At 46.5% G+C, this 12,021-nt stretch overlaps 1 protein-coding gene across 17 annotated transcripts in view; it reads left to right on the top strand.

Annotated features, from left to right (window-relative positions):
• Positions 1 to 1,888: 1,888 nt before the first annotated feature.
• The window catches only part of MITF (melanocyte inducing transcription factor), a 207,212-nt gene continuing 197,079 nt past the window's right edge, over positions 1,889 to 12,021 (top strand). For 7 of the 17 annotated variants that reach the window (XM_081073264.1, XM_081073263.1, XM_081073260.1 and 4 more), the window contains exon 1: positions 1,895 to 2,164. In XM_081073264.1, the coding sequence (XP_080929390.1) occupies positions 2,061 to 2,164 (104 nt within the window). In that variant the 5' untranslated portion in view covers positions 1,895 to 2,060. Of the gene's footprint in view, positions 2,165 to 12,021 lie in introns of all 17 variants that reach the window. The other 10 variants (XM_081073245.1, XM_081073247.1, XM_081073258.1 and 7 more) reach the window with 8 other exon arrangements.

The raw sequence follows: 12,021 nt of genomic DNA, 5'->3' as shown, positions 1-12,021 counted from the left end.
CTGGGGAGAGGGTCCATAGCTTTTCTTTGATTAAAAAGCTTCTGGTGAACCAAAAGATTAAGAAGACTCCAGTATTTCTCAACAGGTGCCATTGATTTCTGGACAAGAAAGTTTGTTGTTTTACAAAATGTATAGCATCTCTGGTCCACACCCTTTAAAATTCCCGTAATATTCCCAACTCATTATGAAAATTAACCACATTTTAAGAACCAAAAGCTGAGAAATCAAGATGAGAGTAGGAGTCTAGGTCGAAAGTTCTCTTTGTATTTTACCTTTCTCTTACTTCTGGCAGAGAATAACACTTCTTTAAACTTTTAACATCTAATTTCTAGCATTCCATCTATCAAGGGATCTGGGATCCCACATTCATGAGCACAAAAAGCCCACTTTCCTCAGGACTGTTCAGATATTTTGCCATATTTTAACGGAATAGTGAAGGACCTAAAGGTAATATTTTGGGGAGTAATTTTATTGTGGGATTTTGGCAGTTGCTACTGAACATGGTTTACCTCCTGCATATTTCCCCAAATCTCTTTGTGGAGATCCTGAACTCTAAAATCGACCCATCCTACTTTAGATCTTTTCTATGTGGAATTACAATGTTTCATATTGAGACAAAAGGGCCAGCTGCTGGCAGACGCCTACCCAGTAGCCTCCTTAGTTTTCTCCCAGGATGATCACTTCATTCATGAAGTCTGAAGGACAAACTCACAGAGGAAATGTTAGTCTGAAAGGAGGAGCACCGTCAAGATCTAAATAAAAGGATGACCACTGAGCAGCAATGTTTATAGATCACAAATCACTTTCTCTTGCATTTGACCGTGCAACATCTTCGAAAACAAGCTCGTCAATCACTTCTTTCACGGATGAAGAAATTGAGGCTTCTCAGAATCCAGCGACATGCCCCAAATTGCACAGCACTTTAGAGAAGGACTCAGGATTTCAACTCTGGCTCTTAACACTTTGTACACCACCCTCTCACTCACTGCTGCCTCCCTGATGCCTCAAGACACCTTGAAAAGGAGTCCATCCCCCTGGAACTAACCGGACGGAGGACTGACAGCAACACCAGCGCGTCCAGAGCCCTGCGCTCAGCGTGCCCAGGCTGCGGGCTGACACTTGTACAGGTTTTTGCTCCACAGCTTCACTCCTGAAATGTTAGGACAATCTCGTTGGAACTCCCAGCCCACTGAGAAATTGAAAACAGACAGTGACCACGCTGTTTTGTGACTTGATGCCTTTTTAAATGAACGGAGCCGCTTTAGATTAGAAGCGGCTAATTGGATAACGGGGAAAGAGCCATTCCGCTGGATGAATGGTACTGTGAAAGCTCAGACGGAATTGTAGAAAAGGGACGCCCAAGAACACTTTCTACAATAATATTTCAATCACAAAGTGAAGGCAAGTTCCTCCACTCTGTTCCAATCAGAGGACACGGTGATGTGTCGCCGCAGTGCTGGGAAGCAAGCGGGCTGAGACGAAGTCCTTTTATTTTGAGGCAGGCATAAAGGCTAAAACTTTCTAAAGCCAAAACCATCCACTTTTTTTTTTTTTTTTTAATAATAAGGACTCGGCGTCTCCTCTCAAATGTCTGAGCTGGGAGGAGGGGTGACGGGAGGAGAGCGAGGCTGAGCCCGTTCTTATTACTATGAAAGAGCCAAGTGTGTACCCTTGAGGCAAGTGGGGAGATAGGAGGCAGAGGAGCTGCTGACATTGACCACGAATCCAAACAGGAGTTGCAGCAGCGGTGTCCACCGCGCTGCCTCGGTCCCCGCCTGGCCTTCTGGGAGTTGTAGTCTCCGCGGGAAGGGCTGCCCCAGCGCGCCGGGAATGCCCCGTCCGCGCCGAACTACAGATCCCAGGCGGCGCCCGGCCGCCGGCCCCTCCCGCCGGGGGCGAGTGTAAACTCCCCGCGCCGGGAGGGCGGCCGCGCGCGGGCCGGCGGGCTGAGCTGGGCACTGCGTGGGGGCGCGCGCTCGCAGGACCCGGGCCCGCCGCCTCTGTCCGCTCGCGGGCTCACGTCTCACTTTCGAGCGGTGGAAGGACGGGAAGCGGGAGCCATGCAGTCAGAATCGGGGATCGTGCCGGATTTCGAAGTCGGGGAGGAGTTTCACGAAGAGCCCAAAACCTATTACGAACTCAAAAGTCAACCCCTGAAGAGCAGGTGAGTGGTGACAGCTGGAGGAGGGCGCGGCTGGAGGCGGGGGGTGCCCGCGCCCCCGCGCTGGGCCGCGAGGAGCCCGTCGCCCGGCTCCGGCACAAGGACCTCGTGCCCTTGCCCCGGGGCAGAGGGCGAAGTGCCCCCCGCAGCTGGGGTCTGCGCGCGTCGGGCCGGGCGCCGCGGGGGCCTCCGCCCGGGTGCGCTGCGGGGGCTCGGCGGCAGTCGGGTGGCCGGCGCCGGCGTGCGCACCCTCGGCTGGGGGCTGGGGAGCGACCCGGCGTGGAGGTGGGGGAGGAGGCGCGGGGCCCGGCGGCTGGCCGGCCGCGAAGGGGGACGACCGCTTCTGGGGAACCCTCGTACTGAAGAGCTGCGCGGGCTGGTCCGAGAGGGCGAGCTTGGGACAGGGCGGGGCGCGACGCCGGAGGGAAGCGATGCGCTCGGCTCTTGTCGCCTCTCGGGAATCTGGCCCCTCTGGGAGAACCCGCCCCTGGCCGCCTCCAGGTGAGGCTCCGCTGAGCTCTGCCGCTCACCTTCGCGGCGGCGGGGCCGTGGGGGCGGGGCCGCGGCCGCGGGTGGGCGTGGCCCCGCGTCCGGGTTCAGCTCCGGGCGGTCGAGTCCCATTCAAACGCGAGCCCACGCTGGCGGGGAAGAAGCTTTGGGACTGGACGGTCCTGGGAGTGTCCCCTCCACGGCAGCGACTTAATTAGCAAGGGACGTAAACTTTCTAGGAGAGGAGTGGAGACACCCGCTGCCCTGGCGTCCTACCACCTCAGCTGCCCACTCCCTGTTCTCCACTACCACTTCTCTGTCCGAATGGGTTGGGTACCTTCCCTTCTCGGTCCTCTGGCCACTCCGGACGTTTCCAGTGTTTACTAAGAGGGAGATGGCCGTTTCAAGCCGTGAGAGTAGAGAGGGTTTATTTCCATCCGTCTCGATTGTGAGATAAGGCTATTGAACTGGAAGGTTCAGAAGTGGTTCTGCACCCACCTCAGACCCCTCTGCCTGCCCCTCACTGTGGGCAGGGCTCGGGTGCGTGGGCCTGGCGGACAGAGGGGCAGAAGGAGCAGAAGTCAGGGTGAGTGGAGAAGGGGAACCAAATCAGGAGGAGGGGCTGTAACCTTTGCTTCGGGGTGAGGAGGCTGGTACTTGGCTCTGGTAGAAAGCAGAGCTCCGTCTTTTAGGGCTGTGTCCTTTGGGGCTGTGTCAAAACTCCGAGCCCAAGTTGAGGAAGACAGTCTGAACGGCACCCTCACTGACTGCCCGGTTGCTGAAGCAGCCTCTGCAGATGCTCAGGGAGATGGGAAGGAAACCTCCTCTGCAGTTAGACGAATAAAACCCGCCTTTAGTTCGTTCGCTTCATAATGGCTGTTTTGTGTGTGAGCATACATTGTGTGTGTTGGGGGTTGGGGGTTTTGAGTAATATTGTGCAAAGGGTATTGTTGGTTATGCTCACTGGGGCTTTATCTGCACTCAGCTGAAGGGACTAGTGTTTTACTGAGCAACCTCTGCTTTTGCTTCTATAAGCAAATGCTTACATGGCCAGAATGAGGGATTGAGGGAGTGTGTGTGTGTTGTGTGTGTGTGTAGTCCTGAAAGAAATGAATTCACTGGATTGTGGGGGACATTTTTGATGGTAGCTGATACATAACATTAAATGAGTTTTGAAAGTGAGGAAAATACCATCTGGAAGAACCCTCATGAGTGCCATGAAACTCATGTTGAAGGATTTGGGCCTGTTCGTTTTCAGAGTTGGCAAAAAATTACTTGCAAGGGTGAACGTCCTCTGTAGCTAGCTGGCACGTGTAAGGAAAAGTGTGGTACCTGGGAAGAAATGGCTTCACACACGCTGAAGCTACAAACAGGTGTGGGACAAAACCAGGATGAAGAGGAAGGCTAAATTAAAAAGGTTGGAAAACTGGAGCAGACACATGCTCTTTGCAATAAAGCAGTTAAACAAAATCTGGGAATAAATATATGGGGTTGACAGAATTTCTCCATAGAGTTTCTTCCATAGTTGTCTAATGTATTGTCATCGACATGTGTTGTGTGTCTTTAAAAGGGCTACACATTGTTCAGAACCTTCTATGGCTTTTTGTCTTAAGTCTTTGATGGGGCACCTCCCTTCTTATAAATCTTCGTTGGAAAAAGTTGAAATTGGAAGTTTAAGACGCTGTAGCTATTTCATTCACCAGTTGTATTTTCAGGATTGTCTCTTGGGGTTGGAAATATGTCGAGTCTGCCCACTTCTCACCAACTCCTCTGCTACCACTTTGGTCCAGGCCACCATCGCCCTTGCCTGGGTCATTGCAGTTGTCTCTTCACTGGTCTCCTGTCTTCTACCCTAACGCGCTTTAGTGGGTTTTCAACACGTAGCCACAATGTTCCTGTTAAAACCGGTTCTCAACCTGGGGCTGATTTTGCCTCCCAGGGTTCATTTGGCAATGTCTGGAGACATTTTTTTGTTGTCACAACAGAAGGGGCTCGCTACTGGCCTCTGATAAGTAGAGGCCTGAGATGCTGTTAAACATCCTACGGTGCGCAGGACAGCCCCTACAAGGAAGAATTATCTGGCCCCAAATTGTCACCACCGAGGTTGAGAAACCTTGTGTTAAAACCTATCGCGTCACGTCATTCTCTACTCAAAAACCTGCAGTGGCTCCTAGTTTCAGTAAAACTTGAGATCCTTAAAATGGCAGAAGGCAGCCAAGGTCCCTGTCAGCTCCGAGTGGATCTCTTGCTGTCACCCTCCTGGCTGGCCTGCTGCAGCCCACTGGTCTCCTCGCTGTTCCTGGAATGCTCCAGACCCTCCCCCCTCAGGCCCTCTCAGGTTGTGTGTGCTGGTCCCGCTGCCTGGACAGTCACAGTGCTCACTCCTCCTTCCCCCCACCAGCCTCAAGTCCTCCTTTAAATGTCCTTCCTGCCAAGCCCACCTTGTCCACGCTATGTATAATTGCTAATCTCCAAACTCTCATCTGCCTCGCCCTGCCCTTTTTTTCCATAGTGCTTGTGTTGTGACCATTCTATAATTTTCTAATATGTTCATTACATGTTTCTCCACACTAGACTGCAGGCTCTGAGGGACCGGGGATTTCTGTCTCTTCCTTGTTGACTGTTGGGTCCTAAACAGAGTTTCTCAGCCTTGCGCTGTTGCCATGATGGCCTGGGTAATTCTTGGTGTGGGGCCGTCCCGGGCATGGCAGGATGCTCAGCAGCATCTCTGGCCTCTGCCTGCTAGAGGTGCGTCCTTCCCCAAGTGTGACATCCAGAATGTCTGCAGACATTGCCAAAGGTCCATGGGGGCAGAATCACCCCTGTTTCAGAACCATGGCCCTAGAACAATGCCTGGCACAAAAATGATTTGTTGTTTGAATATGTGTTGCTTTCTCCCGTAGCACCTCATTCCGGATGAGTGTTTGGTTTTTGTCTTTGCCGTCATCATTGCATTCCTCTGAAAGCAGGTAACCAACCGCCAGGGTCTCTCCAAAGAGGAATTGACATATTCTTCATCTGGAGTAAGCTGAGATCTGAAGCGTTTTGTGAGGAAGGATGGTTTCATTCCTAACCCTCCTGGGCTGACCTCCTGGTCTTTGAAATATGAGGTTGCGGGACTGAGAAGACCTGAACCCCATTTTGGTCCTATTGACGGGCAAAGCTGTGTCACAGGAGGACACATGCTACGAGACAAGGTTCTAATATAGAATTACTTGCAGTTGGGTTCCTCTAGCAAGGTTTTTGAATTCTTTGTGGTGGAAATGGTGGGTGTTAGAGGAAAAGTGCTGAATATCAAGGGTGAACCCAGAATTCACACGTTGGCACAGTCAGGTCTGTGAAACAAATGTGGAACTGTTGAATGAGCTCCCAGCAGTGAAGGAACTCTCTGTAGGTCTTTGTGATCAAAGTAAACATTTGAAAATAAGGTAGCTTCTTTCAGGTTCATGGTCCTTTTGTTTGGTATACCATTTCTGTGGGCTTTGTAGTTACTAATTCCTTTTCCTGGACAGACTTAGAATTGGCTTACTCTAATTTTGTTTCTTTTCTTCTCAAAATTTTAGTAATGTTTTAGACAACTGTTATTTAACTTACTGCAAATAAGAAATGGGAATTAAAAGGAGTTTTTGGTTTATAATGGTGGGACAGGACATAGCGATAATTCTCCAGTGCTGATTCAGAGAGAGGTGTGTGAAGTTTTCGCAGGATTTGGTGAAATGAGAAAGACAAAAAGACTGTTGTGTTACAGTCACATGCACATATTTCGAGGTATAAGGCCTCTGCAATTTCATGGATTTATTCTGAGGTTTTCCCTCTCGTCTTCCTACTAAAAATGCCCTTTCTTTTTAGGAAATGATGATCCATTCTTGGCAAAACAAAACTGTCAACATATTATTGGTTTCTGACAGTTTTCTTGATTTTTCTCGTCTGTCCAAGCTAGGGATCTCCTAGCATGCAGATGAAGAGCATTGTCTGGCATTGCTGTCTGTTCCTAACTAACTGAGTGACCTTTGCCAGGCTGGTGACCTACAGCCTCAATTTCCTCATATTGCAAATGGGGTACTGCCTCGTAGGGGGTCTTCAGAAAATTAACTGTGACATTGACTGTGGAAAAGTATTAGCACGGTGCCTGGTACACAGTAAGTGCTCAGTAAATTTTGGCAGATGTTGTTCTTCCTATTTTCTTTATTACTTAGCAGTGAGTCCTGACATTCTGGAAAGTGTTTGCGTTTGTTGACTTTGGCTTTCTTCTCTAAGGCTAGTGTTGTGATGTAAGAAAATACTCCAGTTTTAGTAAATTTTTTTTTTGTGCTTTCCTCCTAATGAGGTATTCAGACAATCTTTTTGCACTTTGTATTTTTGTTCCAACCCGTAACGATTTCTTTATGCTGGTTGAAAAACGCTATTGTGGCATCAGTGCATAGGTAAAAATTCATTTTCAACAGATATCTATGGAATTTTAGTATGTGCAAATTAATACCAGTATTGATACCTAAACGTTATTGAGCATGTACCAGCCCCTGTTCTAAGTGTTTTTACATGTATTAACTTAATCTTGTAAAACCTGCAGGAGGTACTAATAATATAGTATGATGTTAATCATAATGTTAGAAACAGGTACCACTTACACTGTGTCTTATACTGTGTTTAATTAGCTACCTGCCGGGAATGATTCTGAATATTTACTTGTATTAACACAGTTAATCCTCTCTTCCACCTTGAGCGTCTGTATTTTTATCATTTTCATTTTACATAGAGGGAAACTGAGCTATTGCAAGGCAGTGGGCCTGATTTCATCGGCGACTGGCTGGCTCTTGCCCAGGCCCTCATCCATGAGTCTGTACCATGTGTAACAGGCACTGTGAACCACTGGGAAACGTGCATCATTCTATGCCTTCATCACAGCTCACCTCAGCGGGGCAAGTGAAAGAGAACAAACGCATCAAACTGAAACTACAAGACGGTGTGGTCACCAGGGAGGTGGCCATCAGCAGTGGGAACTTATAGAGGAAAGGAAATTGGGGGGCAGTTGTGAATGAATGGGGTGTTCGAGTTTGGCCTTGAAGGTCAAGCACTACTCAAACATATTTCTCTACAGCATTAAATAGTGTTAGATGCCTTGGAGGGCATACTCTTAAAATAGACTTTTAGGGTGTTTGGTTGCCTTTTAAACTTCCAGTCAGATCCCAGCTCTTCCTGGTGATGGCAGAGGCTGGATATACGCACACAAGTTCAGGGGGAGCTGTCCTGAGGGCTGTGGCTGGGCTCTGCCACCTCATCGCCACGCTGTGTCCAAGACACTTAGCCTCTTGGAGTCTCAATGTCGTTACCTGTAAATTAGGATCAATAGACGCCTCCTTTTAGGGTGGTGGAGGATTGAAAACAGTTAAAATGTGTAAGTGCTTTGCAGAGTGCTTAGCCCATGTTAGTAAGTAATAACAATTTCTTCTTTTCTATTTTATCATGATTGCAATTTTTCCCCTCTGCATAACAATATCTGAACAGTATCTGAAACAAAATAGGCAAGACTGAAGTGCCTCTACCTGGCAGATGTTCAAATTTTATTATGCAAATTAGTTTTGTGAGATGATTAGATGGAAAACTTGATTAAAGTAGGATTCTAAGTGTTGGTTTTATGTGTTATTGGAGATTTCCTTTTCCCGAGTACTGCTATTTATAGAATTTATTTAAGTGTATGTATGTGTGTGTGTTTTTAATTCCCTTTGAGTTCTGCAATGCAGTTTGCACAGTCTGATGTTTATATCTGCTCCAGTTGTGCAAGAAGTGGAAAATATCCTTTTTTTAGAACAGGTCACATGTGCTTACTGTCAGGAATAGGACCTCAGTGTAGAAAAATGTATCTTGGGACAAATCAAAGTTACTAAATTTCTCCCTCAAACTGCTTTGCTTCAGAACTGGCAGTATTAGGATAAATAATAGGAAAAAAAAATCCTTGGTTAAGTTTTTTTTTAAATCATTTTTCAAGGATAGTAAGCAAGAATTTCATTTGTTTTTGTGTGCGTGTGTTTTAAGTATAAAATATACTTTGCTGTTAGTTTTGTCTCATCAAAGTAAATTATAAAAATATGTTTGACTCAAGTCCAAGTGCGCATTATTTGGAGAAAATAATCAAGAAGACAGGTCAAAGATATTAAATGCAGTCACCACAGGCTTTTGATATCGTGAAGACAAGTTTGCAGTTTCTGAGAAGGTTTTTGTGAGTCTGGTGAACACCATGTGCTCCAGGGCAAGGACTCACACCAACCCATGAAGCCGGAGTCTTTATGGAGAAAAATGAGGGCAGAGGAGAAGACCTACAAGCAGATCTGGGGTTTCTGTTGAAAATCCCTCACTCGCCTTCTGTGCCTGGGGATTTGGGGAGGAGGACCAACCTCATTTCTCTACATGGTTCTTAAACATGGCTTCCTTATTTCTTTGCTATATCTCTCCCTTCTGTGGCCTTTCATAAATGCCATGAAGAGTAAAGTACATCTTTGGAGTGTTCACAGAGACATCTGTCCTGAGATTCAGAATGATGAGGCTTTTATTTTCAATGGCCAGAATTTCTGGGGTTTTTTCCAGCTCTGGGCACTGTGCTGAGTATATTATAGACGGTAGCTCAGTGGCTGTTCTCCACCTGAGCCAGACGTTGAACCAGTGCAGGCTGAAAGGGATGCAGTGCTTTGGGGAGTGCTGAGATCACGGTGAGAGAAAGACCCACAGGGAAGTACATGGTACTCAAAATCATGAAGACCCTCTTATGCCTCCCCAGGGCACTTCTAAAACATCACTCAATCAGTTTAAGCAGAGGGAGTATAACTTTGGGGTCAGAAGGACCTGGATTTATTTTTCTTCTTTCCCTTTCCTTCCTCCTTTCTCTCCCTCCTGACAACAGTTATTTATTAAGTGTCTAGAGTGTGTTAGATTCTGTACTGCCCATAGGGAATCAAATGTAGAACCAAGCAGGCACAGCTCCTGCTAGCGTGCTGCTTCGATCTTGGAAGTGGGGATGCAGTTAATAATTGACCAGATAGATGAACAAGATAATTTTTGGTGCTATGAAAATGAAATAGAAGGTTATTGATAGAGTATGACTGCAAACAAAAAAGGGGGCTTTATTAGACTGGATCATTAGAAATGATTTCATGGAGGTAGTGATTTTGAGGCAAGCCTAAAGTTCTGAAATAAATGTGCAGATCTTTGCACTACCACTTGCTGAACGACTTTAGACAAATCACCTCACCTCTCTAAACCTTGGTTCCCTCTTCTGTAAAATGGGGCAATAGCTACCTTGCAAGGTTGCTGTGAAGATAAAGGTAATGCATGGAAAGCAGCCAACCTTATAGGTGCTGAGAAGACACATAGTACTGGTTTGAGGTCATACTCTTTTTGATCCATGGTTGGGAAGGGCCAGCTCTAGTTATACTTGTACTTTTGTCTGTGTGAGATGAGGAGGGTCAGCATCCCTAACCTCAGTGTTGTTCAAGGGTCCACTGTGTATGAATAGGGGAGAAAGATCTCCCCAGGTTTATAACTCGGTCTAAGTGTTTTCCTAATGTTGAGTGAGTCAGAGATTTATGCTTGTCTGGATTAAAAGTGGAGATGGGTCTTGTTATTTGTATTATCCTTTCTGTCCTCTCGGATCATCTCACTCGTGTTGTCTCCTTGCTCTTCTCATAGTTGATGCATTGAGATCATTCATGTCTGACTGTGATTTTTTTATGTTTAGCCCAAGAATGGTTTTCAGCTGGAGTTTGATTACTTGTTGGTGTAAAAGAGAGGTCCAAGCAATGTAGGATTAAAAAGTAAAGCCTAAGATGGATGTAACAAAATACACACGCACACCACAGATAACTCACGTAGAACTCCTGACTGCCAGTCCTGTGTTCAGCTCCTACACATGCTTCCTGTGTACACTGACGTGAAAATGTCAGTGTTGGTGCAGAAATGAAAAAGAAGAAGCCTCTCGTCCCACACACCCCTTCAAGCTTTCATCAGTGTTGACATCCACAGCAATTGTGTGTTTTTTGTTCAACCATTTACAAAGAAAAAAAAAATCTTCAAAGCATTCTAATTTCAGTAGCTGGGGTCTTTGATACAAGTACCTATGGAATGATAACTTTCAAAAAGATAAACCCTGGGTCGTGTGGGAGCAAGTAACTTGACATTGAAATGGACTGAGTTTCAGATCTACGGAAGGCACTGGTAGAATCCTGTTCTTCTATAAGAAAGTTGTAGGTTATTGAGCAATTTTTGGCCTTTCCCTCCCTCCCACCCCTTCCCCAAAGTGGGATAACTTGCTGAGTCATTCACACGCGTTCTGCTGTGTATCCATGTGGTCAAGGGCAGGTGGGAACAGTGGTCCTCCCACCGATGGGAGCGTGTACAGCTTGTATTTGTACAACAGGTTTTCCTCCTGGGAAGTTTAACTTGCTTCCATGGGAAGATTTGAGGCAGAGAAGATTCATTTAGCCTGATGGCAGAGGGTACATATGGAATTACGAAATGACAGACAGACAGGAATGCTATCTTTACCGTAATATATTCTTAAATACTAAGTGGTTCTAAAAAACATGTTTTTCAGAATAAACATTTTGTTTTTATAACTGGGAATTTGCAACTTGGTGAAAGAAAATGCACGTTGAAATCCTAAAGATGATTTTTGTGTTTCAGTTGGAACCCAGCACAGTCCTCATGCAGCCTAGCAGGGGACTCAGAGAGGTGGCCGTGCTGCTGTTCCCTTGTATTTATCAGTCCCAGACCGCTGGAGACAGTACGGTAAAACTGAGTCCATGGACAGACGCAGCGATGCTGTAACATTCCGTGTCCATCAGAAGGACGCGGCATATTTTTGTTTTAGTTTTTAGCATCTGGAGTTTTTCAGAGAAAGATGGAAAGGTGGCTTTGTTCAATTGTATTACTGAGCCTCCAGAACAGCACCATCTAAATTTAGAACATTGGCACTTCAGCCAGTGGAACCCTTTGCAGTGAAATTATAATGTGTTTGGCAGAGAATGAAGATGAATAAACATTAACACAGTATGGGCCAGTTAGGGTCATTTACTTTTAAGGGAAGAGGATGGCACCAAGTATGCATTCTTGAAAAAATTCTATTTATTTTTAAAGGAAGAGTTTACAGTAGCTCATGTAAAATAGTCCCTGCAAATGTAAGAAACTGGCATGATTCCTGGTTACATTCCACATAAAAGTTTGCCCACTTCCTGCAAGGAAGTGTGCCTGGGGAGTAACTTGTGAGATGTTGGCCACTCGCGTGTGGTGTGCTGGGCAGTCGCTGTGTAGACTTTTTGGAACCACACCTTGCGTTATTTTAGCACGGTCATTTGTCCGCTGGCCTTGGTAGATAAACAATA

This window comes from Rhinolophus hipposideros (assembly GCF_964194185.1).
Source record: "Rhinolophus hipposideros genome assembly, chromosome: 14".
Lineage (NCBI taxonomy): Eukaryota > Metazoa > Chordata > Mammalia > Chiroptera > Rhinolophidae > Rhinolophus > Rhinolophus hipposideros.
This window is presented reverse-complemented; position numbering and strand designations above follow the sequence as displayed.